Below are 15,293 nucleotides of genomic sequence, written 5' to 3'. Positions count from 1 at the left end.
TGATTTATTGATTCATTGGTTTTTGGGCCACACCCAGTGGTGCTCAGGGGTTCCTCCTGGCTCTGCACTCAGAAATAGCCCCTGGCAGGCTTGGGGGACCATATGGGATGCCAGGAATCGAAGGGTAGGCCGCATGCAAGGCAAATGCTCTACCGCTATGCTATCTTTCCGGCCCCTAGGAGTAATTTCTGAGACTACTGGGGTAACCCTTGAGCGCCGCTGTGGGTGGCCCTTCCCCAAACAAAGAAAAAGATCAAGGAAGAATCATTACCTCAGCAATTGGGGGTGAGGGGACAGACTGGCGTGGGTGGGCAGTACTGTTCTGGGAAATGGAAACAGCTGTGTCTAAGGGGGGTGCAGCCATGCTCAGTGTGCACCCGCATCTCTGCTGTCATTTCATCCCACACATGCCCTCTTAGCTCTTTCTTTCCTCCCTATAACCAGATGGGAGCGCTTGGAAATGCCCTGAAAAATAAGACGACACCCATGCAGGAGAAGAAAGAAAACTTTTCAAAGTTTGTTGGAGGAAAGAGAAGGAGCATCCTCTTCAGCAGCTTCCCTTCATTCCTTTCAGGCTGTGGGCACCTTGCCCGGCATGAAATCCCAGCACAGTCCGTTTCTAACAGCCCTCCAGGACCAGAAAAGAGCTGATTTTTTTTGAGGTGGGGGTTATTAGGGCTACACCTGGTGGTGCTCAAAGCTTATTTTTGGTTCTGTGTTCAGGAGACCTAGCCGTGCTCTGGATGCCGTATGGGGTGTCAGGGATCAAACCGGATAGTCTGTGTGCAAGGCAGACCCCCCTGCCTGCTGTACTAAAGTGAGATTTGTGTTTGTTTTTGAATCAAACCTAGCAGTGCTCAGGGGTTACTCCTGCTGGGCTCAGAGTTCTATATGGGATGCCAGGGATAGAACCTGGGTTGGCAGCATGCAAAGAAAATACCCTCTGTGTTATCTTACTCCTTGGCCCCTGGCCCTTGAAGGTGACATTCTTTAATTTGGGAGGGGTGTCACACCTGGTGATGCTCAGGAGTTACCCTTGGCTCTCTCAGAAATTATTCCTGGCAGTGCCTAGGAGGGTGGGCAAAGAACTTGTCTTGCATATGGCAAACCTGGGTTTGATCCCCAACACCCAATATTGTCCCTGGAGCCCCTGCCAGGAGTAATTCCTGAGTATAGAGTTCAGAGTCACCTCTGCCTGGTGTGGCCTCTTAGTTTCCATTAAGTGCCCTCTATTTTCAGGGTGCCTCTGGCTCTCACATAAACAACGGTTCAACCACTAACATGGTAACTAGAAATATTGGCCCTAATCAGCCTTTTGCCTGTCAGTCCCAGAGGTCTGGTCAGAATTAGTGTAGGTGGACACTGAAGCTGCAGTTACACCAGTGGCAAAGACTGACCTTTGTCCCAGATACCGAGTTTAGTAATATTCTTCTTGGCTGGAAAAGAGGCAGCAGAGAAGTTCCAGGAGAGCATGTGATCAGAGGGCAGAGGGCAGAGCGAGATGGGGGCAGCAGCCTAGTCTCTAGGCCAGCACAGGGATTGGTACGTGAGAACTAGGTCCAGTGCATGGTGGTGGCTTGTGTTCAGGCTGCGGTAGGACCTTGGCATAAAAGTCACTCCTGCCAATACCTGCATGGATGAAGTGGCACTCAGATTCCTTTCCAGTGCTCAGTCCACTCGCCATAACTCTGTTTTGCTGCAGGGTGCAGGGATTGGGTCATCAGGGAACTGAGGGAAAGGAACCTGGTTGCAACCAATTTTTTTTTTTTTTTGTTTGTTTGCTTTGGGTGAAATCCAAAGGCTCTTAAGAGGTAGTCCTATAGGCTCAGGGGACCCTATCCTGAGGATTGAACTCAGTCCTGCTGTGTGTAAAGCAAAGCAAATACCACTTCGCTGTGCTATCGTTTGCCCACCTCCAGCCAGTTCTTGATTCAGAGGAACGCACCCTACCCCATTCCCAGGAAAAGAGCAATCATGACGTGGGCTGAAGCACAGGGAGATGGGATTGGGCAGGCAGTGCTCCACCTTACTGCTCCAGGTGGGCACATGCAGGGGTGGTGCGTGGCTCCGAACTCCAGTGAGGGAGGGAGGAGAGAGATGTGGGGCATTGGTGGTGGAAACATTGCACTGGTGAAGGATGTGTGTGTTCTTTACATGAGTGAAACTCAACTACTATCATGTTTCTAATCTAAGTATTTAAAAAAAGTATTTTTATGATTATTTTTATTTTTTATTGGTTTTTGGGTCACACCCGGCAGCGCTCAGGGGTTACTCCTGGCTCTATGCTCAGAAATGACCCCTGGCAGGCCTGGGGGACCATATGGGATGCCGGGATTCCAACCACCGTCCTTCTGCATGAAAGGCAAATGCCTTACCTCCATGCTATCTCTCCGGCTCCCTTTCATGACTATTTAAAAATAATATCGATTATCACAGATGATATGGATGTCACATAGCTGCTTTCACAGTAAAAATAATAAATCGAATTTTGAGTATTGTAACATCATGAGTCAATCCTATTAAACTTTTATAAAATAAAAAATAAATTAAAAAAAGAGGAGCAAAGCGAACGCTCCTGACTGCAGTATGGTGGGCACCCCCAAAATCGCAGTCGGCCACTCTAGGCCTGCGAGGGAAGAGACGCTCCCAAGAGCTTCCAGGAGCTGCTTCCACAGTCACAGGCCCTGGCAGGTATCAGGGCCGCGTGGGCCGCCCTCCCATGGCGTCATCCGGTTAGCCTACGTCATCAATGTGCGCTGTACCCCACGCCGTCGTCCAGCCCCGCGTCATCACCCTGCGTCGCGCGTCATCACAGTGCGCCGCGAGAAGTGCGGCACGCAACATGGCGGCAGCGGGTCGGGTGGGCGTGAGCGACCCGGCGCGGCTCCCTCAGGGCTTCTGGGAGGCCGTGACCGTGTGGCTGGAGCGGCCGCAGGTGGCCAACAAGCGGCTGTGCGGCGCGCGCCTCGAGGCCCGGTGGAAGTGTGCGCTGGGCGGCGGCCCCGAGGCGGCCCCGACCCCGAACCTTGGGGCTCAGCGGTGGGCGGGCTTCTCCCGGGCCCTCCCCGAACGCCACCCGGAGCTCTTCGCCTTCCTCGCGGGCTCCGGGCCGGAGGAGGAGGAGCAGCCGCCGCCCGAAGTCGAGGTGGTTCTGCGAACTGTCATCCCCAAGGCCACCACCCTGCCTTGCCCCCTCGGGGACCCCAGGAGAGAGATGGTGGTGCTGGGTACGCGCCAACGCCACGCCGGGGTTGGTGGGTGGCTGGGAAGGAGAAGGGGGGCTGTGTGCGCTCCTCTGACCGTCCAGGGGTGGTCATGGAGCCCTGGGGTGCGCAGGAACCCCTTGTCATTGGTATTCAGGACTGACCCCACCTGTCTTCTGAGCCGAAGGGGGTCTGGATAGGCCCCGCTGGTGGGACCTTCACCTGCGCCATCAGAATGCCCAAGTGGGAGCCGGAGAGATAGCACGGAGGTAGGGCGTTTGCCCTGCATGTAGGACGGCGGTTCGAATCCCATATGTCATCCCATAGGGTCCCCCCTTTGAGCCTGCCAGGAGCGATTTCTAGCGCAGAGCCAGGAGGAACCCCTGAGCACTGCCGGGTGTGACCCAAAAACAAAAGAACAAAAACAAAAAACCAAAAGAAAAGGGGAAAAATAGAATGCCCAAGTGGGCCCTGCAGGAGCAGACTCCAGAGGATGACATCTTCGGGTTTGGGTCAGAAAGGGGATCTGTGGGCGGGAGAAGTCTCCCGGAGGAGTGGAGGACACAACAGAGCGTGTGTGGCCTTGGCCCAGAGTAGTCCCTGGGCATGACGGCCAGAGGGCCGGGGTGCTTCCCTCCCCTTCCCCCCACCGTCCTACCTGGAAGCAAGCTCGGTACCAAGCCTGACTGACAGCCAGCCATGTTCCAGAGGGGCACAGAGCTGGTGCCCCACAGGTCTCAATCTCACCACTTGGTTCCCGTTGTGGCTCCCCAGTGTGCCCTTCAAACTGTTCCCGCAGTGTCCCCCACTTCAGCTTGCCTATATGAAGTGAGTCTCACTGAGTGAGACTGGGCCTGTTTTTGCTCACTGCTGAGCACTGTCAGAGGGAGGTCCCCCTTGGCTCTGACCCCAGACTGTCGTCTCCCAACAGCTTTTTTTTTTTTTTTTTTTTTTAGGGGGCGGTGTCACACTCAGCAGCGCTCAGGGGTTACTCCTGGCTCTGTGCTCAGAAATCTCTCCTGGCAGGCTTGGGGGACCACATGGGATGCCAGGAATCAAATCCCTGTGTCCGTCCTTGGTTGGCCATATGCAAGGCAAATGCCCTACCACTGTGCTATCGCTCTGGCTCCCAGCAGCTCTTGACGGGATTGTCCTCTTCCTTTCAGTGGGCTTGGCCCCTGGTGAAGGATGCATTGTCTGGGGTATGTGTGGGGGTGCTCCAAGCTCTCTCTGTGCCCTTGAACAGACCTGAAACTGGTCTGCACATGGATCCCATCAAGTCACCTAAGGATCATCTGTCTGCCTCCCCCAGATGTCCGTGGTGGCTGTGTGACTTTCCTGCCACTGGAGGCTGGTGAAGGGGATGTGGTGGTCCAGGCTAGTGGTGTGTACCAGCTGCGATTGACACAGGACGGGCCGCAGTGGTGAGTGTCTCCCCTCCCTTCCCCTCCCGCTTGGTGTTCTGTCCCCAGGGTGGATGGCACAGAGGACTTAAAGAAGGGAGATTTCGGGACTGGAGCGGTGGCGCAAGGGGTAAGGCGTCTGCCTTGCCCATGCTAGCCTAGGACAGACTGCGGTTCAATCCCCATCCTTAGGCCAGCTTGGTGGGCCCATCTTCAGGTTACTGCCACTGAGCACTCTGTTCTGGGTGGCCCAGGTTCTCTACCCTTCCTTGGTGAGGCCTCTAGTTTCTGCGCTCTGCAGAGCTTCTGTGGCCCACAGCCCAGATCCAGCTCTGTTTTCACATCAACTCCTGAATCTAGGGCTGTGCTGAGTGTCTCCAGCTTCCCATGTGCGCTGTGGGTTCTGTCATTCCTGGAGCCAGAGCCCTGGAATTCTGGAAGGTGTTAATCAGCCCCTGGACCTTCATATCCCCTGTAGGCCCCATAGAATAGAACAGGGAGGATGCAGCTTTGGGACCAGCCAGGACTTCTTCTGGGCTGATTATTCTGTGTGTTTTCGGGTGGGTTCAGTGAGGTGAGGGGCCAGTGGGCACTAGGGAAGCATATAGTGTGCGTGTGAGGCCCTGTGCCCGGCCTGTACCCCTAGCCTTGCTCATCCCTCTCTCTCTTATCTCCCAAGGTTCATATCTGTTTTCATTTTCTGTCCAGAAAAGTGGCCCTCGGATGGAGTGGTCTGTCCGAGCCAGGCCTGGCTGTGCACGGAGCTGCTGGCCCGGCTGGCCCGCTGGAGTGCAGAGCCCAGGAAGAGCCTGTCCACGGGCACCCTGGGCTTGCTTCCACTTGAGCCATACAGCCGAACCTACCGGCGCCTCAAGGACAAGTACGGGGGCCTGGTCAAGGTGACTGAGGGATGGGGTACCATAGAGGGTGGGGTGGGAAAGCAGACATGGGGTACAGGGTCCCACACTGCTCACCGCGCAGACAGCATACACCCACTGCAGAGGGTTAGATGGGCATCACATCCATCATATAGAGACAAGTTCCACCACCTGTTCAGATGACGCCACGCCCAACATGGATGGTCACAGACAGCACCACACCCACCACACAGTGGGCATTGTGCTGCCTTCAGCCTGCGACTGAACCCAGCCTGCAGACACTCTGGACTTCAGGGCTGTAATTTTCCTCCAAGCTAAGCTCTGGGTGTATCCCCAACTGTCAGTGCCTGGGAGGGCCTTGGGGGACAGTTCCCTGCTCCCTCCTAGAAGGGGCTCCCTGGTCCCTGTGGGGTCTCAACAGAAAGGCCACATGGTCACCTGTTCCCTCCACCCCCTGTCCCATTTCCTTCTACTGGGCTTTTCCAGTTACTGTTGGGGTGCACTGGTGCATCCCGATTCCTTGATGGGTGGCAGCCTTTTGTCTGTACTGAAGCATCCATCTTCCTAGGTGGCTGTGTGGTGGCCTCTTTCTAGCTTCTGCCTGTACCCCTTCTTCTAGTCTCCCTTACAGATCCTGCCTTTTTTAGCCCCCCTTTTGGCTCATACCTGCACCCCTTCTTTGGGTTTGGATGGGGTTCAGGAGGTACTTTTGTCCTTCCCACTCAAAGCCAAGGCCTGTGCCGTAATCTGCATCACACTGCCCCCTGCTGGGCACCCACATATTGCACCACCCATACTGGCCTCAGGTATCCACTCAACTCTCAACCTCACACTGGCCCCTGGGTACCCACATATCTCTAACCCTTCAGTCCCCTGGAACCCCGAACTCCGGGAGTTGTGAGAGCCTCACCCAGTTTTCTGGTTTTGGGGCTGGGATTCACAGCCTCAGCTGGAACTTCGTTGGTTCCCCTTTCCTTGTCCTCCAGAGAGTGATGAGGGGGTGTCCATATCCCCCCTCAGCTGTCCCTGTGCCCTTGGGGATGCAGATGGGCCCTGCCTGCATCCTTTTCAGATGCACATTCACGAGCCCCTCTTTTCCTCCTTTCCTTGTCTCTCGGACTTGTGGAAATCCAGACGTGGCCGGAAGTCACCGATCCTGAGAAGTTTGTCTATGAGGATGTGGCTATCGCTGCTTATCTGCTGGTTTGTGGGGGCCATGGCGGGTTGAGGAGGGACAGTTCTCCCTGCTGGTACACAAAGTGCCAATGCTGGCAGTGGGGGGCCCATTTCTCCTGTCATGAAGCACTGAGCAGACTGAGGAACTTTTTGGCAGGTGTGTGGGAGGAGCTCTGGGGTCCCCGATCTTGCTGCCGGTGGCAGGAAGTGCTGCCCAGTGACTCCAGATCTGGCGGCCATCGTGGCCTTGGCTGCCCTGTACCCTGGCAGAGTTCAGGTTCCCGGTTCTGTCCATACCAGGTCCCCAGGGCTCTCAGAGCTGCCGGTACTCTAGATTGTTATAGGGGTGCCCACTTGGATGTGAACCCTAGAGGGATGGCTGCTGTGGTAGCAAGTTGGGCCTGGATGGTTCCGGGTGCTGGAGCTTGCAGTGATCCTGGTTTCTCCTTTCTCGTAGGTCCTGTGGGAGGAGGAGCGTGCATCACGGGGACTCACTGTCAAACAGTCCTTCGTAGACCTGGGATGTGGGAACGGGCTCCTGGTGCACATCCTGAGCAGCGAGGGGGTGAGGTGGTCACAGCCTCATCTGGCACTTTTTCTTGTTTTGTTTTAGTTTTTGGACCAAACCTGGTGGGACTTGGTGGTATTCTTGGCTCTGCGCGTGGGAATCATTCCTGGTGGTGCTCAGGGGGACCATATGGGATCGAATCTCAGCTTGTCGTGTATTAGGCAAGCGCCCTCCCTGCTGTGCTCTGGCTCTGGCCCTCTAGTACTTCCGTTAGCGTTGTTTGCAGGTGCCACATTGCATCGAAACCAGAATCTGCCGGGGGGGGGGGGGTGGCTAGCGTGGCTGACTGGTGGCCTGTGGAGTGGGTGTAGTGTGGCCCAGCTAGACAGGCACTGGGCAGGGACTGGACACAGGTTCAGAGCCTGTGGAGTCAGGTTGCAACAGCCCACACAGATGCACCTCACTTGTTGGGAAGCTGCAGTGGGTGCCTGGGACTGTGGTTCTCGGCCACATGGGAGCAGCTGGGAGGGGTTCTGGGTCAAGGGTGTACAGGGTGGGGTATGAGGCAGGAGGTGTGGTAGGGAGGCTGGACCCCAAGTCTTGCTGGGCTCCCTAGGAGGGAGGGGGGACTCTGCCTGTGGCTTTGGTGGGTGCAACAGAACCTGCAGATGTGGCAATGCCTGGTTGAGTCTTGGCATGCTTTGGTGCCCCTAGATCCCAGCAGACCGGAATGTGAGAGCGTGGCTGTGCCTGTGCCTGAGAGTGGGTGGGGGTTGTCCCAGGGATGCACTGGGTGTGTCGGGCCTGCGAGACCAGTGGCCTGTGAGCTTCCTGTGCTCTGCTCTCCCTGGACTTGGGTGCATGGGCATGGAGTGCTCTTCCTCCTCATGAGTGCCAGAAGCTGACTGGATTTCTCCACTGCAGCACCCCGGTCATGGCATCGATGTGCGGAGGAGGAAGATCTGGGACCAGTATGGGCCACATACGCGCCTCGAGGTATGGATCTGGGGGCTGGGTAAGGCCCTAGGCCTTGTGTCGTAGGAGTTTCTGGGTGCTGCATTTGCTCCCCCTCCCCACCCTGTCCAGGGCACACACACCTCCTGTTGGCAGGAGACTGGGCCCAGAATCGGGGAGGGGAGGCCAGCACTGAGCTAAGCCCTTCCTCGGACACACGGCTTGCTCTGTCCATGCCCAGGAGGCTGTTCAGGGGTACCTAGGGGAGCTGAAGCTCTAGGACCTCTATTTCTGCCCCGCTACACATACTCTCTCACACACATACACACACACTTGTCCACACACTCGTGAATACTTTCACACCCTTACTCCTCACACCCAAAGTCGCGCGCGCGCACTCTCTCTCTCTCTCTCTCTCTCTCTCTCTCTCTCTCTCTCTCTCTCTCTCTCTCTCTCTCTCTCTCTCTCTCTCCTCTCTCTCTCTCTCTCCCTCTCCCTCTCCCTCTCTCCCTCTCTCCCTCTCTCCCTCTCTCCCTCTCTCCCTCCCTGCATTGCTTTGTGTGGCTCTGAGCAACCTCTTGCATCCTCTAGGAAGCCGCCATCACCCCAGGTGATGAGATGCTCTTCCCGGCCACGGACTGGCTGATCGGGAACCATTCGGACGAGCTTACCCCATGGATTCCCGTCATCGCGGCCCGGTGTGTAAAGAGCTGATTCACGGTGGTGATTGGGGTAGTGGCTTGGCTGCATCAACGAGGCTGTATTTTAATGCAGAAACCTAAGGGCAGGGTTGGCCTGGCCCTCTGGTGACTGACCCCAGATATCCGAGGGCCCTGGGCTGCGAAGTGGTGACTGTGGGTTGCCTGGGGTTCAGCTGGGTGGGCTGCCAGTCAGCCAGGCAAACGCCTCACCCCTCTGGACCACGACTCATTTCCTGTGTCAGTGGCTTTCCTGTCCCCTACACCGTGCACCTCCTGACACTCCTTATGAACTCCCAGATCCTCGTACCACTGCCGCTTCTTCGTGTTGCCCTGTTGCTTCTTCAACTTCGACGGCAAGTACCAGCGGCGGCAGAGCGGAAAGACGCAGTACCGCGAGTACCTGGACTTTGTGCACGAGGTGGGCTCCACCTGCGGCTTCCGCATGGAGGAGGACAGTCTGCGCATCCCGTCCACCAAGCGGGTGCGTGTGCTCCTTGGCTTCACCTGCCCTGCCACTGCTTTTCCTGGGGACCCCCAGCATCTGCTGAAATGTCCAACGACATGTCCTGGCACCTCGTGGCTATCCGTGGATGCCGGCGTGTACCTGAGGTCCTGAGCCTGTACTGGGGGGACTCGGGTATCCACCATGTGTGTGTACACTGTGACACTCCCAACACAGCATCAACGTTGTCTTGGGCAACTCTCACTGCATCCAGCACTAGATGGCTTCTCTGGGGAGAGAGGCCAGCAGGCTCAGTGGTTACCTGTGGGCCAGAAACCCCTGCATCTCAGGCACTGGTGACTGTCTTTTGTAGCCTTCAGGCTCAGTTCTGCTGGCCTGGTCTGCAGTTGGACCCCTAGTCCCAGGAACAGCTGGCGTGGCTGCGGCCCCACAGCCCATGTAGTCTGGCGCTTAGTGTCAGTGTACTGTCAATCCATGGCCAGTGGCTCCTGGTCTCTGGGTTGCTCTCTCAGCTTGGAGCAGGCCAGCCCGCCCTCAGCCTTTCTTCCACCTGGGCCACTGCCATGGCTCCTTTCTTATGGGCCCATTTTTGGATACCTGTCCTGGGACCCACTGTCTCCTCAGATCCCAACGCTCAGGCGGCTAGTTGGGGTGCCCAGTCAAACACTAGCTCCTATGTCTGCCCTTGGACCCGTGGCTTGTCAGTGGCAGTGGCACTCAGTTTTCGCTTCTCCCTGCAGGTATGTCTCATCGGGAGGACCCGAACGTACCCATCTGAGGAGGAGGTGGCCATGGATGAGCAGAGGACCCAATACATCCACAGCAGGAAGGGCTGCCCTACCCCAGACACAGCCCTAGACACAGCGGGGCGCTGGTTGTCCGGCTTCCAGCCACGGGAGAAAGTGGAGCGCGTGCGCAATGGCGCGACTTTGCCCCGGGAGCTCACGGAGCGTGTGGTGCTGCAGGTGGCCCAGCTGCTTCTGGCCAGGACTCAGGGCCACAGCACAGCCTGGAACCCAGGTGGTAAGTGCCTGCATTGCATCCCCCCGATGCTGAGTGGCCCTGTTTCTCACCTAGGTTGGGGAGCAGCTGCTGAGCTTCTTTTGATCTGCTGGGCTTGGGGGTGGGTGGGAGGGGGGCTTAGCATATCCACACAGGGCTTGGCCCCATTTGCCCGCTCATGGTGCTCCTCCTATGGCGGGGACCCCCTTTCCTCAGGGAGCCTGTCGCTGGCAGAAGTGGCCTGTGACCTGGATGAAGAGACACGGTGTTGGCTGCGGCACGAGTGTGGGGGTCTGCAGACTCTACTGCGCAATTTCCACCAAGTGTTTGTGGGTGCGTGTGCAGGGCTGGTACTGAGGGTGGGAGTGGGTGGGCAGCTGTGCACTAGCGAGTAGCCTGGCCCTGGCCCTGAGATTCCCCACCCCTGGGCTCTGCACAGGGGCTCAGCACACACCCTGCACCTCTGGGTTGGGCTGTTCCACTTTTGGACCCTGACAGTACTTGCAGCCATAAGGTGCCCTGCCAGGAAGCGAGGCATGTGCGTTTGGAGCCCGCAGGGACTGGCTGCTCCATGCTGGACCCTCACAGACTAGCCCCTTTCCCTCCATGACACTAAACAGCTTCAGTGAGCTTTCGTGTCTTGTGTGTCCTCTGGGGGGTGACCCAGGTGCCTCACCTCCAGCCCTCAATTGTGCAAAGATCTGCTCCCCTTTGGGACAGTGGCCGGGCCCAGCTCAGACATCCCCTCCAGGCAGCCTATCTAGCACCCCTTAAACCCCCCCCCCCCCCACAGTCCTGGTGCTCGGACACTGCTGATGTGACTGTCCTCTTCAGTGCGCTGTGGGCAGGTCCGCCTTCGAGACTGGAGGGAAGAGCCTTTGGTCAAGGAAGCAGAGGGAGAGGGGACCGTCCTGGGCGCCCAGTGCCAGCGGCTCCCTACAGCCCGAAAGACCCGCCTCTGCTGGTTCTTCCTGCACCACCCAGATGGCTGCGTGCTGCCCGCCCCGCGTTGCCCCTTTGCTCATGGGCCCGCAGAGCTGCGGCCGTCCCAGCACCCTCGGAAGCATCGGCTGCAGCAAGTGTGAGCCCTGGTACTTGCAGGGACAGAGGAGCCTGGCCAGGACCCGCCTCTGTGTGCCTTCTTAGGAAAGTGCCCAGGTGTTGCTGCTGCTCCTGACCCCAGTGTGTCTTCAGCCACAGACTCGGACTCAAGGTGGCCAGCCCAGATCAGAAATGGACCCACAGTCCTTTCTGCCTCTCCCTAGATGGGCGTGCCCAGCCTTTACAGAAAACAAAAGACTCCTGACCCGGACCCTGTTTGTTTACACGTGTCTTATTTGATATGGGGGTGCCTTCATACTGGGGTCCTTCTTGGTGTTCTGGGGTCATGGTTGTGGGGAGCAGACTTGGCCTCTCCTACTTGGGCCCCTCAGCCCTGAGTGACAAACTTGTCCTCCATTGGCCTGGTTGCAGGAACTCCCACTTCCTGCCCAGAGGTCAGAGGACACAGGGAGGCCTTGTGTCTGGATAGAGGGTGACCGAGCTCTCCTGAGACCTGGAGGCCAGCTATGTCTGAGTTCCTTTGCGTGGCCCTGTGTGAGGTGTAGCTCCTCCAAGGACCTACTGCCTTCTCACAGCCTAGGGCCTCGATGGCGAACATATGGCACATGAGCCAACGATGGCACGCGAAGGCCTTGCAGCTGACATGCGGGAAGGGGTCTGCAATTAAGATATGCGGCGCGGTGGGAGGTGAGTGTGCTGGTGTCTGCTTTGCAGCTCACCTGGCAACAGGGCTGGACTGGCCATAGGGAGGACCAGGCATTGTGTGGCAGTTTGGGCACTAGGGCTCAAAAAGGTTAGCCATCACTGGCCTAGGGGTACTTTAGGTGAACTTCTCAAGGAGGCGGAGGTGGGGCCACCAAGTAGTCTCAGCCTCCTCACCCTAATGCTCCCTCCCACCCTGCCTGCTCTCTTGCAACAGAGACCCCTGTCCCAGCCCATAGGATTGCAGGCACCCCAGTCGGCAGGCAGGTCCCATCTGGGCAGCGGGGGAATGGGGCCACTAAGATCTGTGTGCTGTCCCTTCTGTGCACAAGGGGTGGGGGTTTTCCCAAAGCCTCAGCAGTGCCCTGCTCAGATCCCTTTCCTGCTGGTCCTGGGGGGCTACTGTCTTCGCACAGGTGGTGGGTGTGGGTGGTCCCCTCAGGGTCGGCTCCAGGTGATGGTTGCCCGCTGGGGGGAGTCCCTGGGCAGCCCTGCCCTGCTGGACTCCAGTTATAGCGGCATGAGGCCTCGTCCTCTGTCCAGGCAACTTGGACCACATGGATGCCCTGGGCAGGGATCAAGGGTCCAGCAAGTGTTGAGCTGGCTCCAGCATTGAGGACAGACCCCCAGATCCCATTGCTGAGGGGCAGACCCTAGCTCCCTGCTCCCCATCCACCCTGTCAGATACTGGCCTTGTGGCTGCCCCAGCATTTCTGACTCAGTTCCTGGCTGCAGCGCATATATGACCAGCAGGTGGCGCTGCCGACCCGGCCCTGGGGTCTAGAAGAATCCTGGGTAGTCGCATGCATGGTACATGGTGTGGGGGGTTAATCTCCTACCTTTGACACCCTCGGGCCTGCCTCCAGCCCCACAGGAAGCCATCACAGACTGTAAAAGGGGGCGAGGGACGTTGAGTCCAGCAGCAGGACAGACCTGTCCCAAGGGACAGTGGCTGGCTCCAGGTGTCCCCAGTCCTGTGGCTCCAGCTTCTTCTCTCTCTATATCACCACTTTCTTCAGATCCAGATGATTTTCTTTGGTAAATCTACTGTAAGTCTTTTTTTTTTTTTTTTTTTTTTTTTTTTTTTTTTTTGTGGTTTTGGGTCACACCCGGCAGTGCTCAGGGGTTACTCCTGGCTCCATGCTCAGAAATTGCTCCTGGCAGGCACGGGGGACCATATGGGATGCTGGGATTCGAACCGATGACCTCTTGCATGAAAGGCAAACGCCTTACCTCCATGCTATCTCTCCAGCCCCAAATCTACTGTAAGTCTTAAGACACTCTCTTATATGTAATTTTCCTTTTTGATCTTGTTTTTTTTTTTGGGGGGGGGGTCACACCCGGCAGCGCTCAGGGGCTACTCCTGGCTCTATGCTCAGAAATCGCCCCCGGGGATCATATGGGATGCCAGGATTCAAACCACCATCCTTCAGCATGCAAGGCAAATGCCCTACTGCTATGCTATCTCTCCGGCCCCAGATCTTGTTGCTTTTAGTATTCTATTTCTATCTATGGTTTTCATCATTATGAGTATGATGCTAAAGATATTTTATGATGTATCTGATCCACCAGCATGTCTTTGAGAAATTACCTGTTCACTTCTCCCATTTAGAGGGATATTTGTATTATTTTTATTATGTGATTTATGGATATATTTTGAATACCTGCCCTTCATCAGATGTACATTGCGCAAGAATTTTTGTGTTAGTGAATGTATTTTTGTTTAGTGTTAGTACTATCTTTAGTAGTATAGAAGATTTTAGTTTTATGTAATCCTAGTTGTTTACTTTTTTTTTAGTATTAATTTCCATGTTATTTCCCCTCTGAGGACTTTGTCTTCAATTCTTTTTTTGTTTGTTTGTTTTCTTTTGGCCACACCCTACCACTTGCACCACCTCTCTGGCCTTTTGTCTTCAATTCTTAACGTTTTTAGCTGCTTTACATAGGTTTTGGTGGAGGTCTTGGGCAGCATCCTCAGGTCTGAACCTCGGTGGAGGTGTTCGTCCTTGTGGGCCTCACGAGAGCAATTCCTTACTACCTTGTTGTGAATGGCACAACTCACACAGTAGTGAACTTCACATACAGCTTGGGAAGTTCATATGCGTTGAAGATGCTTGCTTTGGAAATGTCCTTCACAGTAGTGGCCTCTACGATGTTCCTAATGACAAACTTCTTAATAGCTTTGTCCTTGGACACACACCAGGCACAGTTGATGCAGCTGCATGTGCCCGCGACCCTTTATGGCAGGGGTCTCAAACTCAATTTACCTGGGGGCCGTAGGAGGCAAAGTCGGGGTGAGGCAGGGCCGCATAAGAGATTTCGCTTACCGAATATTCACAATAAAAAATCGCATTAGTAAGGAAAAAAATCGCATTAAACATTTGCATACCCCGAACGGAACTACTCGGGGTATGCGAATGTTTAAAGTGATTTTTTTCTTACTAATGCAATTTTTATTACGATTATTTGGTAAGCGAATAATCGAGAATATTGCGATATTTGAAGGCCAGCCGTGGGCCACAAAATGTTGTATGGAGGGCCACAAACGGTCCACGGGCCACGAGTTTGAGACCCCTGCTTTATGGCTTGCCCATTGTTCCTCCTTTTCTTAGTCATCTTGGAAATGAAGACTCAAGAAACCCAGTTGTTTACTTTTGCTTTTGATTTCCTTGACAAGTTGAATCATTTTTTTTTTTTTTTTTTGAGCCACACCCGGCAGTGCTCAGGGGTTACTCCTGGCTCTCTGCTCAGAAATAGCTCCTGGCAGGCATGGGGGACCATATGGGACACCGGGATTTGAACCAACCACCTTTGGTCCTGGATCGGCTGCTTGCAAGGCAAACACCGCTGTGTTATCTCTCCGGGCCCTAAGTTGAATCATTTAAGATACTTTTGAAGATAATTTCATGTCTTCCCTTTGTTTTCTTTTAATCATTTTATAGATGACAGTCTAAAATATAATTTGTTTTGAGTCCACTTAACGTGCATGTTGTGAGATAATTGTCAGTCCACTTTTCTTATTTTACATGTGGTTAACCATTTTTCCCAGAACCAGTGGTTGAAGAGCCTTTTCTTCACTACCTTCCTTTATTATATAATCTTGACTCCATCATAAGCTAACTGCCTGGCCATCAGTGATCCCTTGCCATTCCCTGCCATTCCAAACCATGTGGTCATGTAAATAACATCCATATTCCACTCATTCACTCATGCATTATGCCCTGCTAGAAATCCATGAGGT

The 15,293-nt window shown here is 55.3% G+C and overlaps 1 protein-coding gene and 1 pseudogene across 1 annotated transcript; one reads left to right on the top strand and one right to left on the bottom strand.

Moving 5' to 3' along the window:
- The first annotated feature begins 2,829 nt into the window (after nucleotides 1-2,829).
- On the top strand, nucleotides 2,830-11,417 carry TRMT44 (tRNA methyltransferase 44 homolog). Its single transcript, XM_049782609.1, has 11 exons — nucleotides 2,830-3,227; nucleotides 4,516-4,627; nucleotides 5,286-5,505; nucleotides 6,619-6,687; nucleotides 7,118-7,225; nucleotides 8,093-8,164; nucleotides 8,714-8,820; nucleotides 9,121-9,304; nucleotides 10,027-10,309; nucleotides 10,505-10,621; nucleotides 11,123-11,417. The coding sequence occupies exons 1-11, from the start codon at nucleotides 2,843-2,845 to the stop codon at nucleotides 11,371-11,373; spliced, it is 1,908 nt and encodes a 635-aa protein (XP_049638566.1). The 5' UTR covers nucleotides 2,830-2,842; the 3' UTR covers nucleotides 11,374-11,417.
- Nucleotides 11,418-13,990: 2,573 nt separating this feature from the next.
- On the bottom strand, nucleotides 13,991-14,668 carry LOC126020978 (40S ribosomal protein S26-like; annotated as a pseudogene).
- Nucleotides 14,669-15,293: the final 625 nt, after the last annotated feature.

The sequence above is a fragment of the Suncus etruscus genome, chromosome 10 (genome assembly GCF_024139225.1).
Source record: "Suncus etruscus isolate mSunEtr1 chromosome 10, mSunEtr1.pri.cur, whole genome shotgun sequence".
In the NCBI taxonomy this organism is placed as follows: Eukaryota; Metazoa; Chordata; class Mammalia; order Eulipotyphla; family Soricidae; genus Suncus; species Suncus etruscus.
Note: the sequence above shows the minus strand (reverse complement) of the source record. Positions and strands in the feature narration are given on the sequence as shown.

Coding starts and splice junctions, on each gene's coding strand:
- TRMT44 (XM_049782609.1), top strand. CDS start 2,843: ATGGCGGCAGCGGGTCGGGTGGGCGTGAGCGACCCGGCGCGGCTCCCT. Junction 6,688..7,117: donor CTATCGCTGCTTATCTGCTG/GTTTGTGGGGGC, acceptor CCTTTCTCGTAG/GTCCTGTGGGAGGAGGAGCG. Junction 7,226..8,092: donor ACATCCTGAGCAGCGAGGGG/GTGAGGTGGTCA, acceptor TCTCCACTGCAG/CACCCCGGTCATGGCATCGA.